Here is an 18,343-nt window from a genome sequence, read left to right on the forward strand (position 1 = left end):
TGTTGAAACACCCATTTCAAGGGCTTTTCCTCTTCGGCATAAGGCAACATGACTTCTTCAAGTATTTTGATGTATTTAAACTGATCCATGATCCCTGTTATGCGATAAATAGGCCCGACACCATAGTATGAGAAACATCCCCATATCATGATGCTTGCGCCACCATGCTTCAGTCTTCACAGTGTACTGTGGCTTAAATTCAGTGTTTGGGGGTCGTCTGACAAACTGTCTGCGGCCCCTAGACCCAAAAAGAACAATCTTGCTTTCATCAGTCAAATGTTGCACCATTTCTCTTTAGGCCAGTCAATGTGTTCTTTGGCAAATTGTAACCTCTTCAGCAGATGTCGTTTTTTCAACAGTGGGACTTTGCAGGGGCTTCTTGCCAAAAGCTTGGCTTCACATCGGCGTCTTCTAATTGTTACAGTACTCACAGGTAACTTTAGATCTTCTCTGATCTCCCTGGAGCTGATCACTGGCTGAGTCTTTGCCATTTTGGCTATTCTTCGATCAATTCGAATGGTAGTTTTCCATTTTCTTCCGCGTCTTTCAGGTTTTGGTTGCCATTTTAAAGCATTTGAGATTATTTTAGCTGAGCAGCCTATCATTTTCTGCACTTCTTTATATGTTTTCCCCTCTCCAATCAACTTTTTAATCAAAGTACACTGTTCTTCTGAACAATGTGTGGAACGACCCATTTTACTCAGATTTTCAGAGAGAAATGCACTAGAAACAGCATGTACAACATTTGCTGCCTTTATCCTTAAATAAGGGCCACCCGTTTGAAACCTGTTTTTTCACAGCTGAATGACCTCCCTGATTGAATGCCACACTGCTATTATTTTGAACACGCCCCTTTCAATTAATGATTCAATTACACAGAATCAGCAGCATGCATGTCATGACTGTTGGGTCTGTTAGTTTTCTATTACGCTACTACACCTACTAGTAAGTTATTTGCCATGTAGAAATATAATTTCTACCAAAAACAGTGAATGATCTGCTTAGTGATGTTGGACTGCTATTATTTTGAACACAACTGTATATATACACACACACACATATATATACACACATATATATATAAATTTTTTAAAAAAAAACAACTATCAAGGAAACAATATAGAAGCCATATAAAAAGCCTTTAACCTTTCACCCAGCTATATATACATTTTAATCCTCATTTCCACATTGGAGTTTCCACTTAAATGTACAAAATGTAAGACTGCAGCTATGCTGTTTTATGGTAAAATTTCTCCACCATTTTTCATCTCACTTGTGTTCAATCAGCAGTGTCTCTACACCAGTACTAAAACCCATCATTCCCCTGGGAGCAAGTCCCTCCTCAAATGCAGTAAACTGGTAATCCAAAATCTGTCTCTAGCACAAAACTTTAGCATTGTTCTTTTCCTCCCAGTGTTTGTAGAATATCCATTGTTGGTTTGGTCAGACAAATTAATTTTGGTCACAAGTGTTTGTGTGAGGGACCTGCTTTCTGAAGCGACCCATGTTAACTTGTGGTACCCATGTCTTAACAAGGCTGCAGAAGAGCAGAGTCTGCTCTGGCATGTTATCATCTGGGCCAAGCTTTCCACTCACACACAGCCATCAATCACGCAAACACTCACTAAGGAGCGGCATATCTTTAAAACATTTATTTTGAAATAAGTTCTCCTTTCTTTTTGCATGAGTGCAAAATGCACCCTAACAGCCACCTGAGGGAAGTCTACATCTTTAAATAAAAAACAAGCGACGTGTACATTTATAGTACAAAATTTTCTTTTAAAAAATTGCACAGTTTGTGTATAATATATATTCATATTTTCCATTTCAAACAAACTTTAAAATAAAGGCTCAGAAAGTAAACAAAATCCACCAAAAGAAAAATAAAAACTTTTTCCCTAGAATTTAAAGCTGAGGAAACTTGAGACCCTGTTATCATTTCGAAATCCATCATAAATATACATATTCATATTTATATGCAAGTATTGTTTACATATAATCTCTGTGCTAGTGTTTGACCAGACAATCAAAATTATTGCAAAGTAGTAAAATTCTACTATAAAACATTGGGGGAAGAGAAATAAAAGCTTCTTTCAGCTGAACGTTCCATAAATTATGCAAAAAATTCTGGTTACTTTAACTTTCTTTTTTTTTTTTTAAATCTTTTTCATTGATTGTAACAGAAATTAGTTGGAATCCCTGGTTTTCCATTCCACAAAATTTCCCCTTTGACAAATTTCTGTGCATGATTTTTTTCCTAACAATCCAGAATTCCAGTTCTGCTTATGAGCAAGAACACACATTTCCCTGACTTTTAAGCGTTTTTGTCTTTGTTTTTTTTTTCCTTTTCTTTTTATGAAGTGTAGGCTGTGAGTTGGGAGTTGGTGGTCAGTCAGCGCCGGTATGGGTGGAAGCCCTGTACGTTGTGGTTCTGTCCCCGGCCAAATGCGCTGGCGGCAGACTGGGGGGCTGCGGGCTGTGCTGTGGGTGCTCCGTAGGATGCCGTCTGCTGGCTTGGATCTGCAAAGCCATGGCCGAAGGCGCTCAGGTCCTGACTGTAGCCTGAGAGGGACATAAGATGGTTAAGAATGGGGTGGAGGGGAAGGGTTTCGAAGGTAGGATCAGACAGCCTCTAGGGGAAGATCCTTACCCCTCTATAAAGAAACTAGCCAAAAGGAGGGGGGGAAAGGAATTTTAAGTTAAATTTAGATATTTGTATTCCTTGCATGAGCCCTTCTGTATTGAATGTCAGATATGAAAAATAGGAATAAATGTAAAACAGATCTACTTTCCCCAAAATTAATTCTCTAATTCTATTTAGGTAGGACTGACCATTTCACTTCAATACTATGGATGTATCTAAGGGGCTTCATTATGGAAAAGTCTCTCATTTTAAATAGGAGAGCTCTGGCATCTCTCAAACAGTAGATGGTGCCAATCTCCCTGCAGAGACAGGGATCTGAGTGACACCCAGGGTAGGATCCTTGGGTTTTTTTCCCGCACTGGTCAAATCAGCTTGTTGATCCCAAAAATTTGACAGTTCCATCGTTTTACCTGCCGAATCTTTCCATAAAATGGTAAACTACTTGGTCATCTGCTAAAGGGCTGATGGCATTGACAGACTTACCAGCCAAAGAAAAATATTTACTAGTAATTCCCTTGTGTTGGTTTCCACACCTAGTGACATCCAGTGCACCCAAGACATAAAACATTAAACTGTGTAAGATAAATACCGTAGTAGAGAAAATTGTAGACTTCTTGAACAAAAACAGAAGAGGAAGAAAAAAAAGGACATGATACAAACTGTTCTTGTAGGGGTGCTCCTATGGAAGTAAAAAAAAAAAAGAAGAAAAAAAAAGGACAAAACGAAGGAGAATGAACTGAATGAGAGATATCTGAGAGAAAGTAAAGTTTACTGACACTGAATTTTCCTTCGTTATATCTTCCTGTTTCTTGACCCTTTAGCTTGCAGAGACGGACATAAAACATGAGAATGGGCAGCTGATGCAGTGGGACAACTGAACCATGAACACAGCCTTCAAAAATTAGATCATCCTTTTATACCAGCAACGCAATGCAGACATAGAGAGAGAGTGGACAAAAAGAGAGGACATGGTTAACCTTCATATAGTAAAACCACAGCCGTCAACCGCAATGAGCCGTTAGATCTCAGGAAGCTAATAAATTATCTAATATGCATGATAAAGTTAATAGCTGCACTTTACTATACTCAAGTTTCAGACATGGTACTTTGCATGTACAAGAAATGTACAGTACATGCAGAATACAAACACAGAGCAAAAGAAAAGAGCCAAAACTATTAATGAATAAATAAATAAACAGTCGCAGCTCTATACAACTCTATAGTACCGGACAGATGCTACTTTGGTGGTTGGAGAAGACAATGCTGGCACCTACCTGCACTATATCCTCCCTGCTCATCCTGACCATAACTGTGAGAAGGACGCGTTGGTCCGTAGGAAGAGGGGTCCTGAGGGTAGTTACCCAAGCCTATCAGGGAGATGAGGAGACCAGGTTGACTACACCCAGATACTATTTGCCTAACTTACCCCTTTAATCAGCTAGCAGTGCTTTACATTTACATTTTATCAGTCTTAATTCCTGGGACTCCACTAAACCTGCTAAAATATAAAGATCACTGCTCAGCTCCATCTGGAAGTCTGGACAAAATAGGGAAATGTGAGTGTCTGTGCTACTTGCTAGTAAGGCCCCTCTTATTGCCTACAATAACTAGATTATATGCCTGGCAGGACAGTGACACTGGATGCAAAGAGCTGGATGGAAGAAAGGCAATAGCATGAAACACTGAACAAAATGGGTGCCTATCAAAAAAACAAAAAAAAAGGAATCCTTTGACTAATTTAAGGAAATAATGGGCAGTGTGATGCTCTCAGCCAGCTCCATGAGAAAACACTAGCCACCAGATGCCATTGGTCATGAAGATGAAGGATTCTTAAGTGCAACAGTGGCTGGTAATTTTCTAAAACTCAATAAGATATTTCCACCATTTCAACAAGCTAAGTGGTGAAGGTAAAAGTCAAAGTGGTTTTCAGTGACTCGCCAAGTGGCTGAGTGAACAGAAGAAGACAAGACAACCTATTATAGTAGCTGTCTGATGGCTAGTGTCCGTTCTCCACCTTGATAATGGCGCAAGGTCATTCTCTTTTCTCATCATCCCTCAGAGCAGACGCTATCCATTGTGTTCCATACATCACACAGCTGAGCCTACTTTTTTACAGCCATACACACACCAGTATGTGCCTCAATATCTCCCTTATCTTTTAAAGTCTTACGTATATCAGCAGTTTTGAGGATCTATCAAGCATCTCAGAGTGGGAGAGCTGATAGCTTGAGAGGAAGGCTGAAAGGGTGAGCAGAGAAATGCCTGCTTGCTATCTGTTACAAACAACATGAAGACTGACAAAAAGGTCACCTCCAAGCCCAATGGTGGTGACTATACAAGAATCAGTAATAAGACTTGTTACCAGCAATCAAACAGCTTGAGTTTGTTTCGTCACTTTCTTTTATAACGGTTCATAACACTAAAACTATATACATCGTAGTGTTCCTTCATTCTCCCATATTACCTACTGTGTGGAAGTGTGGGGGAACACAAAAAACCCCCCACACAGATCCAATCTTCAACCACCAAAAAAGAGCTATATGAATTGTAAATAAAACCACTCAAAGAGAATCAATGCATCCTCTTTTTATCAAACAAAGCACTAAAATATAAAGATTTGGTTGATTTTAAAACTATTCAAATTATATACAGAGTAATAAATCAACAATTACCCATTAGTATCCAAGGGTTGTTCTAACTGAGAGAAAGTAAACAATTTGAGAGGAACCTGTATATTCAAAAAACCCACTAGTTAGGACTGGTGCAAAACATCACTGAGTTACAACCAAGGCAGTTGGTTTGTGGAATAACCGCAGTGATGAGCTGAAAACATGTGGTAGTTTATCTGAACTAAAAAGACTCTTCAGAAGCAAAATATTGAACAGTTATGACATGAACCAGTGTCCAGTTTTCTTTTCTTCTTTTTTTCCAAATGGGTTGATTTGTTTTGAGTTGACTGATAGATATTTATTGAGACAGATATATTGAGATAGATAGTTCATTGACCTGTGATGGACTGGCGGCCTGTCCGGGGTGTCTCCCTGCCTGCCCCCCAGTGACTGCTGGGATAGGCTCCAGCATCCCCGCAACCCGAATTCGGATAAGCAGCTTGGATAATGGATGGATGAGATAGATATCACAGACAGATGCTGTAAACTGAACTTTCATTGTGGGGGAACACAAAAAAACCCCCACACAGATCCAATCTTCAACCACCAAAAAAGAGCTATATGAATTGTAAATAAAACCACTCAAAGAGAATCAATGCATCCTCTTTTTATCAAACAAAGCACTAAAATATAAAGATTTGGTTGATTTTAAAACTATTCAAATTATATACAGAGTAATAAATCAACAATTACCCATTAGTATCCAAGGGTTGTTCTAACTGAGAGAAAGTAAACAATTTGAGAGGAACCTGTATACTCAAAAAACCCACTAGTTAGGACTGGTGCAAAACATCACTGAGTTACAACCAAGGCAGTTGGTTTGTGGAATAACCGCAGTGATGAGCTGAAAACATGTGGTAGTTTATCTGAACTAAAAAGACTCTTCAGAAGCAAAATATTGAACAGTTATGACATGAACCAGTGTCCAGTTTTCTTTTCTTCTTTTTTTCCAAATGGGTTGATTTGTTTTGAGTTGACTGATAGATATTTATTGAGACAGATATATTGAGATAGATAGTTCATTGACCTGTGATGGACTGGCGGCCTGTCCGGGGTGTCTCCCTGCCTGCCCCCCAGTGACTGCTGGGATAGGCTCCAGCATCCCCGCAACCCGAATTCGGATAAGCAGCTTGGATAATGGATGGATGAGATAGATATCACAGACACTGATGCTGTAAACTGAACTTTCATTTCCATAATCAACGTAACAATAGTATAAGGGAGTAGGACTAGAAAAGTTCTCAACTTCTCACCCCTTTTGAACATGAATGATATTATTTGAGTTGCTTATTTGTCGCTTATATATGTTGCTGATGATTTTGTTTGTTTTTATTTCTTATGTTTTCTTTAACATGTTCAATAAAATTGATTGATAATGCTGTCCATTTCCTTTGGTAAATTGTATTTTCAAATACACAAAATGCCAAGCAAGCATGTTGTTGTTGCCTTATGGCAGGGGTGTCAAACTCCAGGCCTCGAGGGCCGCAGTGTCTGCAGGTATTTGTTGCAACCGTGCACTACACCACCTGATTTAACTAATTAGCTCACCTCCTGGATCAAGGAGGGAAAGGAACTAGTTTAATCAGGTGGTGTAGTGCATGGTTGCAACAAATACCTGCAGACACTGCGGCCCTCGAGGCCTGGAGTTTGACACTCCTGCCTTATGGTATCAACACATTTCCCTTATAATTGATAATTAGGAATTTGGCCCTTTTTCCTGTAGTGATTAACAGTAGTAACTGCAGTAGTAGTGGTAGAAGGAGTATCACAGAAAGCTGAATCAGTTCATCTGGACTAGGGATCGACCGATTATCAGTCTGGCTGATTATCGGCTTAGATATTTGTCATTTTGTCATATTATCGTTATCGGCAATTTTTATCGGCCAGTCGATTAAAAAAAAGTCCACTGCGCAACATGCATACTTCTGATGCAGCCTTCACTCTCCTGAAGCACAGCACGACACTCACTCCAATAACACAAACACAGAAGAGAAGCATCGAGGAGTCGGACCACTTTTCTAAGGTAAGAGGAGCATGCCAGATGCCATAAAACCCACTTGGTTTGTAAGAAAAGCATACTCCGTAACATTAATTTCTCCGTCTCTTGCCCCCTCACACACACACACACACACACACACACACACACACACACCAAAGAGCATACCGTCGGTCTGACATGAACTCAACAACAGGATGTCAATTCAAACAGAGAACACACTTTCCACTGCTGTGCTTAACCTTCAAATGTAACTAGGCTAAAAGAAAAAAGCTTGTGTGTGATATTTTAGCTACATACAGAGTGTTACTGTCAGTGTTGTGCATGAACGTGCTGTAAGAGCGGTGGTCATTAAACGTGGTAGCATGTACAACATATTTTCTTGTCATATACAACATTGTTAATCCCAGATGATGAGGTCGGGTGGTAACGCGTTGCTATAAGAGCGGTGGTCATTAAACTTGGTATCATGTCCAACATATTTTGGCCTTTCGTCCACACGCAAAAAGTGTTTTAGGTCATTAGAAGGGAGATGTTTTAAAATGCCTTCTAAAGTGAAGATTTAAAAAAAAAAAAAACAGCTTCTGTGTATCTGTGTGTACATGTAAAATGGAGCGTTTGGGAAACGATGACGTCACACCTCAATTTGCGCAAATGAGCATGTGATTGAAACAACAATGGCGGCTATATCCCAGTTTGTTTACATTTGGTTAGTACTGCTAGATCTCTTTACAAGTTTGCGACTTAATTTTGCACTGCTGCACCACTTAACCGGGATTCAAAGGCGTCCGCTACGCTCAACATTACTTGATCCACAGTGTCCATGGGTTAAAGTCTGCCAGGGACGATGGTTTTGGTTCAGGCCCAGTCGAACCAGCAGATGGTGGGACAATTTCGAAACTGGGGTTGTTAGTAATGAAGAGTGGAAGGAAAGCTTTCGCATGTCCAGAGTATCGTTAGTGTCTTTGAGTGAGCTCCTTCGTCCGTACACTGAAGGGAAATCAACGGGGATGAGATCTCCAGTAAGATGTTTTGAAAAAGGTAGCCTGTACACTTTACTACTACCTTAGTGATGAGGGCAGACTAAGGCTGCCACCTGTGTGTCCTCAACATGGCCTCTCAACCTACATCAGCATGGTGACATGTCTGGATAACATGCCCAGGAGGGGTTGCTTGGCAAGTAGAAAATTATCATCTGTGATTACTTATAACTCTGAAATTTAAGAGTCTAATTTTTGCTGCTTCAAAAGAAAAATTCGGGTTTTTTTTTTTTTTTTTTACAACCTGATTCTTATCTTCATAGTTTTTGCCAGTGTATCAGTTTTGATATTTTACTGTCTTCTGTTGGACATGGGACCACTGCTAGACAGCTTTACAAAGGCATCTTACGGGGCAACTGAACATGAGCCTTGAACCTGCCTTTTCAATAACAACAAAACCCTAACCTCAGACTCGATTTTCTATTATGTATTACTTCTTAATTGCCCAAATTGCTCAAAAGTTTGACAATGAAACCGGTGAGCAAAGTAGTATTGTAACGAATATGCAGGATGGCAGAAACCAACAGAAAATAAGACACAGGTTGTAAAAAAAAAAATGTAATTACTCGTTTATAAGAAGAAACATTTGAAACTGAAATAAAATCTTTTGGATTCCCCACCCCCCCTTTTTCCCCACCAATTGTATCCAGCCAATTACCCTACTTTCTGAGTCATCCCGGTTGCTGCTCCACCCCCTCTGCCGATCCGGGGAGGGCTGCAGACTACCACATGCCTCCTCCGATACATGTGGAATCACCAGCTGCTTCTTTTCACCTGACAGTGAGGAGTTTCGTCAGGGGGACGTAGCGCATGGGAGATTGCGCTATTCCGCCCAGTTCCCCCTACCCCTTGAACAGGCCCCCGACCGACCAGAGGAGGCGCTAGTGCAGTGACCAGGACACATACCCACATCCTGCTTCCCACCCGCAGACACAGGCAATTGTGTCTGTAGGAACGCCCAACCAAGCCAGAGGTAACACAGGGATTCGAATCGGTGAGCCCCATGTTGATAGGCAATGGAACAGACCACCACGCCACCTGAACGCCCGGAAAGAAAATCTTTTAAAATGAAACATCTATCTGAATTAAGGTTTTTTCCTCTTAAGTAATGTTTGATTGCACTTTTACCAAGTCCAGAAAGAGCACATGATCATCCAGGCTCACTACAATCCAAATAACATAGAAGAGAGTCCAGTCTGTAGGCCTACAATTTCACACTTAACCAAAACATTAAATCAACAGACACATCAGTGAAACTCTGGTAACGAGACAGAATTTCCCCTCAAGACTAATAGTTGCAACTCTTCAGGAAAGAGAGCCAAAGTCTAGATGAAACAGGCAAGCATGCAAAGCTCCCACATGGTAAATTGTTGCCCAGGAAATAGGAAAAAAATGCTAATAAGTCATTTGGCAGGCCAAACACACACCCAGTTCAGTACTCATGCTAATCCAGTTATGCATGCTCATCCATCAACATTGTGGTGACCATGCAAAATCAGGGAAAACAAAACAAGTCAGCTAAGAAGAAGAGGATGGGGGAGAAGAACGTATTCTTGTTTCAAGTTGTACAATCTTTGAAAATTTCAACAGTTTCTATTACGTCTGGTTGATGTGTGTGTGTGTGTGTGTGTGTGTGTGTGTGTGTGTGTGTGTGTGTGTGTGTGTGTGTGTGTGTGTGTGTGTGTGTGTGTGTGGTGGTTTCCACTCCTCTAAAAAAAAAAAGATACAAAAAAAACCAAAACAAACAGAAGCAATCCATTGCAAGGCAGGATGATCTAATTCAAACCGACCACAACCTACCAATCTTTACCACATCAAAAGCCCAGAGACGAAATGCTAACAAGGTGATGGTGCAGGGTTCCTGGATATGGAGGGCCTTCTGTGGCATCTTCATGGCTGAGCCAGTGACGTGTATGTACGCATAAAGCATGTATGCATGTGGAGCTGTTAAAGCTAAATGGCATCGACAGCAAGATCCAGCCTGTTTCAGGGTAGAACAGATGCACTCAATAAGAATAATCCATTGAGAAACAGGACTGAGGTGGGACTGGCCCCGAGGGAAGAGAAAGGTGCTGCAGACCGTCCAATAGATGAGACTCTACTTACCATACTGGCTGTAAGGGAAGTCTGGCTGTCCAGCCTGGGCTTTGCTCAAGTCCTGAGTAGGTGTGGTGGCGGGGGCAAAGCCAAGCGGTGCTGTTCCAGGAGTGGTGGGTGGGGGAGGAACTCCCTGGGGTGCATACTGGTCTCCTTGGGGTGTGCCAAAACTGTAACCTGTTAAAATAAATAAACGGTAAGGTTTTTGTGTTCTTTTAACTCAACTAACTTTTTTGTAACTTTTAAATTTCATTCTTTTGAATATTACAATTCTATTAAGTTATCCTTCCCATTCCCAACTTTAAAATTACATGAACATTGTTTGAAATATAGCTATATACTTGAAATGTAAATTAAACCATCTCTGGTGAATATGGCTGGTTATCCACAATAAACAACCCATAAGCCTATCTTTTTTTAGTCGGATTCTGCAGTCACTTAAGTACCTGAAATATAGGGATAATATTAAGTTCTCAAGGGAACTTTCTAGTTCAACGGCCACAATAGCTGGTATCCCTCAAAATACATCATTCACTTTACTCTTGGTGCAGCCAGTTAGGTTTTTAGAATACAAGAGAACCTCCAAACCATATTTGATCAAGTGGCTTATATATCAGATCACCAGCCACAGCCAAAATCTGTACAGGATGATAGATATCATGCCCAATAACCCATAATTCATTATGTAGTAACGTCATGAATGATCAGACTGGCACTACTGACCAAACTGTGGTGTTGTGCTGTAGCCCTGCTGAGCGTAGCCCTGAGGTGCAGCGAAGCTGCCCGCTGGGGTTGTAACCAGGAACGCGTTGAACGGAGATGGAGGCTGGGCAGGGGCTCCCCGGGCTGCTGACAGAGGTGGTCCATACCCACCTGGTAAAACATAGTACAGACCATTTCATCATAAAAGGTATGCAGGTAAACTGTTGTAATGCCCTCTCAAACAACTATGTCTCGTTTTTAATTCAATTGCTAATATGCTTTTCTTTGCTTTGCCATTACTTTGTGACATGCTTTGTTAAAAGCAGTTGATATAAAAATGGTATGGATGTCAATACAACACTTTCAGCCCATGACATTGCCCTTAATATACTGAGTAACACTGCACATGGTTACTCTAATATGATCCAACATTAGATCTAATATATACAGTGCATTCAGAAAGTATTCACACCCCTTCACTTTCCCCACATTTTGTTATGTCACAGCCTTATTCCAAAATGGATTAAATTCCTTTTTTTTCTCATCAATCTACATACAATACCCCATAATGACAAAGTGAAAAATGTTTTGTAGAAATTTTTGCAAATTTATTAAAAATAAAAAACTGAAATATTGCATGTACATAAGTATTCACACCCTTTGCTATGACACTCAAAATTGAGCTCAGGTTCATCCTGTTTCCACTGATCATTCTTGAGATGTTTCTACATCTTGATTGGAGTCCACCCATAGTAAATTCAATTGATTGGACATGATTTGGAAAGCCACACACCTGTCTATATAAGGTCCCACTGTTGACAGTGCATGTCAGAGCAGAAACCAAGCCATGAAGTCAAAGGACCTCTGAGACAGGATTGTATCAAGGCACAGATCTGGGGAAGGGTACAAAAAAAATTCTACAGTTTTGAAGGTCCCGAAGAGCACAGTGGTCTCCACCATTCGTAAATGGAAGAAGTTTGAATCCACCAGGACTCTTCCTAGAGCTGGCCGCCCAGCCAAACTGAGCAATCGGGGGAGAAGGGCCTTGGTCAGGGAGGTGACCAAGAACCCGATGGTCACTCTGACAGAGCTCCAGCGTCCCTCTGTGGAGATGGGAGAACCTTCCAGAAGGACAACATCTCTGCAGCACTCCACCAATCAGGTCTTTATGGTAGAGTGGCCGGACGGAAGCCTCTGCTCAGTAAAAGGCACATGACAGCCTGCTTGGAGTTTGCCAGAAAGCACCTAAAGGACTCTCAGACCATGAGAAACAAGATTCTCTGGTCTGATGAAACCAAGATTGAATTCTTTGGCCTGAATGCCAAACATTACGTCTGGAGGAAACCAGGCACCGCTCATCACCTTGCTAATACCATCCCTACAGTGAAGCATGGTGGTGGCAGCATCATGCTGTGGGGATGTTTTTCAGCGGCAGGAACTGGGAGACTAGTCAGGATAGAGGGAAAGATGAATGGAGCAAAGTAGAGAGATCCTTGATGAAAACCTGCTCAAGAGTGCTCAGGACCTCAGACTGGGGCGAAGGTTTACCTTTCAACACGACAACGACCTTAAGCACACAGCCAAGACAATGAAGGAGGGGCTTCAGGACAAGTCTGTGAATGTCCAGTGGCCCAGCCAGAGCCCAGACTTGAACCCCATTGAACATCTCTGGAAAGACCTGAAAATAGCTATGCAGCAACACTCCTCATCTAACCTTACAGAGCTAGAGAGGATCTGCAGAGAAGAATGGGAGAAATACCCCAAATATAGGTGTGCCAAGCTTGTAGCTTCATACCCAAGAAGACTTGGGGCTGTAATTGCTGCCACGGGTGCCTCAACCAAGTACTGAGTAAAGGGTGTGAATACTTATGTACATGCAATATTTCAGTTTATTATTTTTAATAAATTTGCAAAAATTTCTACAAAACCTTTTTCACTTTGTCATTATGGGGTATTGTCTGTAGATTGATGAGAAAAAAAAGGAATTTAATCCATTTTGGAATAAGGCTGTAACATAACAAAATGTGGGGAAAGTGAAGGGGTGTGAATACTTTCCGGATGCACTGTATATATATATATATATATATATATATATATATATATATATATATATATATATATATATATATAGCTATAGCGTTTTTTTTCGGAAACCGTCATGGTGTTGTGAGTGCTCAACTAATGAGGAGCGGAATATCAACACGGATACAGGAAAAAAGATTTTACTCTTTAGCATGGGCTATTATGTCTCTGGCTTGGTCAGATATTTTGGTGTATGTTGAGGCAAATTCAATAGCTTTGTTTAGTAGCTCTTTAGTTATCGAGGGGTAAAACTCACAAATATCAAAGCATATGAACGTATGTCTGCTCTTGTCATCTATGTCCTTAAACCATTTCAATACTTGGTCGGTGTTCTTCCACTGGTTTAAGGGAACCCTCTTCAGAATCGTCCGATTTATATTTTCAATAATTTTTTTGCTTAGCTTACCTATTTCGGGTTTGGTGGGGTTGATAAGCCTAAATGTTGGTTTGTTTTTAAAATTTGGTTTGTGGTCTTTCAGGGTAATAAAGGCTTGCTTCTGGGCAGTGACATTAATGCGGTCGTCTAATTTCAGATCTGATGCAAAAATCTTTTTTCATGCATCCGTGTTGATATTCCGCTCCTCATTAGTTGAGCACTCACAACACCATTGACGGTTTCAGAAAAAAATGCAATCTCTGCTCCTTACCCTGTTAAGCACTTATGAGACCATCATGGACCCAATGAATTTCAGATATTCAACAAAGAACATACCAGCACCCACACAGAAAGACTTCTTGAAATGCCTCATTGCAAAGAGAGAGAAATTCATAAGATTGGTAAGATGGACAGCTTTCTTCTTTCTTAATAACTCAACTCAACTGAAAAAAAGCTTATGTATGGATTCAAATCATCTAAATCACTGCCGACCATCCTGGAACTAAAACCCTTTGAGGAGGGTATGCTCAGAATCATCCAGAACATTAAATTTAAATACTCAAACAAAGCTTTCCAGAAGAAACCCCATAAATACACAAGATTGATAAAAGAAGATGACAAACTCTTCATTGCAGCTGACAAAACTTCTAATTTTTATAAAACAGAACCCGATCAATATGACAATCTTCTACACAGCAACATCACCAAATCATACAAGAAGGCTGCAAAGTCTGCTGAAAGAGACATCTCCCTAAAGGACAAAAAAATTGCATCGGATCTGAAATTAGACGACCACATTGATGTCACCGCCCAGAAGCAAGCCTTTATTACCCTGAAAGACCACAAACCAAATTTTAAAAACAAACCAACATGTAGGCTTATCAACCCCACCAAACCCAAAATAGGTAAGCTAAGCAAAAAAATTATTGAAAATATAAATCAGACGATTCTGAAGAAAGTTCCCTTAAACCAGTAGAAGAACACCGACCAAGTATTGAAATGGTTTAAGGACATAGATGACAAGAGCAGACATACGTTCATATGCTTTGATATTTGTGAGTTTTACCCCTCCATAACTAAAGGGCTACTAAACAAAGCTATTGAATTTGCCTCAACATACACCAAAATATCTGACCAAGACAGAGACATAATAGCCCATGCTAAAGAGTAAAATCCCTTTTCCTGTATCCGTGTTGATATATATATATATATATATATATATATATATATATATATATATATATATATATATATATATATATATATAAACACACACACACACACACACACACACATATATATACACTACAGTTCAAAAGTTTGGGATCACATTGAAATGTCGATATTTTTGAAGGAAAAGCACTGTGCTGTTCAATGAAGATAACTTTAAACTAGTCTTAACTTTAAAGAAATACACTCTATACATTGCTAATGTGGTAAATGACTATTTTAGCTGCAAATGTCTGGTTTTTGGTGCAATATCTACATAGGTGTATAGAGGCCCATTTCAAGCAACTATCACTCCAGTGTTCTAATGGTACAATGTGTTTGCTCATTGGCTCAGAAGGCTAATTGATGATTAGAAAACCCTTGTGCAATCATGTTCACACATCTGAAAACAGTTTAGCTCGTTACAGAAGCTACAAAACTGACCTTCCTTTGAGCAGATTGAGTTTCTGGAGCATCACATTTGTGGGGTCAATTAAACGCTCAAAATGGCCAGAAAAAGAGAACTTTCATCTGAAACTCGACAGTCTATTCTTGTTCTTAGAAATGAAGGCTATTCCATGCAAGAAATTGCTAAGAAATTGAAGATTTCCTACACCGGTGTGTACTACTCCCTTCAGAGGACAGCACAAACAGGCTCTAACCAGAGTAGAAAAAGAAGTGGGAGGCCGCGTTGCACAACTGAGCAAGAAGATAAGTACATTAGAGTCTCTAGTTTGAGAAACAGACGCCTCACAGGTCCCCAACTGGTATCTTCATTAAATAGTACCCGCAAAACACCAGTGTCAACATCTACAGTGAAGAGGCGGCTGCGGGATTCTGGGCTTCAGGGCAGAGTGGCAAAGAAAAAGCCATATCTGAGACTGATCAATAAAAGAAAAAGATTAAGATGGGCAAAAGAACACAGACATTGGACAGAGGAAGACTGGAAAAAAGTGTTGTGGACGGATGAATCCAAGTTTGAGGTGTTTGGATCACAAAGAAGAACGTTTGTGAGATGCAGAACAAATGAAAAGATGCTGGAAGAATGCCTGACGCCATCTGTTAAGCATGGTGGAGGTAATGTGATGGTCTGGGGTTGCTTTGGTGCTGGTAAGGTGGGAGATTTGTACAGGGTAAAAGGGATTCTGAATAAGGAAGGCTATCACTCCATTTTGCAACGCCATGCCATACCCAGTGGACAGCGCTTGATTGGAGCCAATTTCATCCTACAACAGGACAATGACCCTAAACACACCTCCAAATTGTGCAAGAACTATTTAGAGCAGAAGCAGGCAGCTGGTATTCTATCGGTAATGGAGTGGCCAGCGCAGTCACCAGATCTGAACCCCATTGAGCTGTTGTGGGAGCAGCTTGACCGTATGGTACGCAAGAAGTGCCCATCCAACCAATCCAACTTGTGGGAGCTGCTTCTGGAAGCGTGGGGTGCAATTTCTCCAGATTACCTCAACAAATTAACAGCTAGAATGCCAAAGGTCTGCAATGCTGTAATTGCTGCAAATGGAGGATTCTTTGACGAAAGCAAAGTTTGATGTAAAAAAAATCTTATTTCAAATACAAATCATTATTTCTAACCTTGTCAATGTCTTGACTCTATTTTCTATTCATTTCACAACATATGGTGGTGAATAAGTGTGACTTTTCATGGAAAACACAAAATTGTTTGGGTGATCCCAAACTTTTGAACGGTAGTGTATATATATATACTATAGATAGATAGATAGAGGCCCTGTGATGGCCTGGTGGCCTGTCCAGGGTGTCTCCCCGCCTGCCACCCAATGACTGCTGCTGGAATAGGCTCCAGCATCTCCACAACCCTGACAGCAGGATATGCGGTTCAGATAATGGATGGATGGATGGATACTCCAATATGATTCCAATAGCCTTGTAGTCAAGACCACTAATGGTGAGACCAAGTCCAGACAAAGTTGTTAGGGGGGCAAGTCCGAGTCAAGTCCAAGACTTTAAGGAGGCAATTCCAACTCTGAACCAATTGGGTCAACACTTATGTAAAGACTTACATCGAACAGTGCAAGTCCAATTAATCACTATGACTATAACTGTAGTAATCAGAATACTTTATCCATTACCGAGGGGAAATTGGGTTCTATTACAGACACTCACGCTCTAGTAAGAAAAAACTAAAAACTAACAAGATACAAAATAACAAGAAAATAGAAACAAATAGAAACAAGAAAAAAGAAACAAATAGAAATAAACGATAAAATAAGAAATAGAAATAAGAACAAAATATATCAACAAGCATGGTGCACATAACACCCTATCTATACTGCACTACCGCAGCACACAACAAGCAGCACAAACAAAATGCGACAGGGTAAAACAAGTCAAAGGGCCAGTCCAATGACCATTAACTCTGAGTGTGACACTCTGAGGGAGGAGTGGTAAAGTTTGATGGCCACAGGCAGGAATGACCTCCTGTGGCGCTCTGTGGTACTTTTCCGCAGAATGAGTCTATTACTAAAAGTACTCCTGTGCCCAACCAACACGTCATGGAGTTGGGTGGGAGACATTGTTCATGATGGCACATAAATTCAACAGCGTCCTCCTCTCAGAAACCGCCGCCAGAGAATCCAGTTCCACCCCCACAACGTCACCAGCCTTGTGGATCAGTTTATTGAGCCTGTTTGCGTCCGCTACCCTCAGTCTGCTGCTCCAACACACAACAGCAAACAGGAGAGCACTGGCCAACACAGACTCATACCACATCCTGAGCATTTTCTGGCAGCTTTTGAAGGATCTCAGCCTCCTCAAAAAGTAGAGACAGCTCTGTCCTTTCTTTTTTTCTATCATTGTAGAAAAAAAATAAAAATTCCAATACAGTGTAGTATTTATTTAGCCCTTTTTTATCTCTGCCAGGGAAGGAATGTTTTAGATTCCAATTTTCCAATGTTTCAGAGACTTGACTGGATTAGATTGCACTTTGTTGATCTACTCAGGGTAAGTTTGATTTTCATTTCAAGAGTAAATATGAAAAAGTAAATTAGTCTTTTACTCGACCAGTCTTCAAAAATCATTAGGTCCGCAATGTCCGAGATAGAGTTAAGTCCAAGTCATTATGATGTTAAGTCCAAGAAGAGACTGAGACCTTCAAAATAAGGACTTGAGACAGCTCATACTCAAGTACTACAACCTTAGATTCTAAATGAGTTTTTCAACACATGAAAATAGCACTTTTAAATAGTAAAATTAAGAAAAATCCTGTTAGTGTTTGTATGATAGTCACTCACTATCATATAAACACTAATGTGATAGTGGGTGACTTAAAGCCAAATGAGACAATGGAAAATTGATAAACCAAAGATCCCCTGCTTTTGAAACACTAATTGAAAGTGTTCAGGTCATGCCCCACCCTCAAAAATGTAGACAGACAGGTAGTGCTTAGGAAATCAGATCTTTGATTTGATGCCAACCACTCTGTATTATCCTTTTTATCATCATGGGTATCTTTTGAGCAAGCACAGGACATTTCAACACGTGCTGTAGGCC

The 18,343-nt window shown here is 40.4% G+C and overlaps 1 protein-coding gene across 6 annotated transcripts in view; it reads right to left on the reverse strand.

Moving 5' to 3' along the window:
- Nucleotides 1–729: 729 nt before the first annotated feature.
- dazap1 (DAZ associated protein 1) overlaps nt 730–18,343 on the reverse strand; it is a 30,319-nt gene continuing 12,705 nt past the window's right edge. For 3 of the 6 annotated variants that reach the window (XM_056276459.1, XM_056276460.1, XM_056276458.1), the window contains exons 10-12: nt 11,170–11,319; nt 10,456–10,623; nt 730–2,562 (exon numbers count right to left, since the gene is read on the reverse strand). In XM_056276459.1, coding sequence (XP_056132434.1) covers nt 2,393–2,562; nt 10,456–10,623; nt 11,170–11,319 — 488 coding nt within the window. In that variant the 3' untranslated portion in view covers nt 730–2,392. Of the gene's footprint in view, nt 2,563–2,747; nt 3,556–3,918; nt 4,012–10,455; nt 10,624–11,169; nt 11,320–18,343 lie in introns of those variants that run through there. The other 3 variants (XM_056276462.1, XM_056276461.1, XM_056276463.1) reach the window with 2 other exon arrangements.

Source organism: Lampris incognitus, chromosome 3 (assembly GCF_029633865.1).
Source record: "Lampris incognitus isolate fLamInc1 chromosome 3, fLamInc1.hap2, whole genome shotgun sequence".
In the NCBI taxonomy this organism is placed as follows: Eukaryota; Metazoa; Chordata; class Actinopteri; order Lampriformes; family Lampridae; genus Lampris; species Lampris incognitus.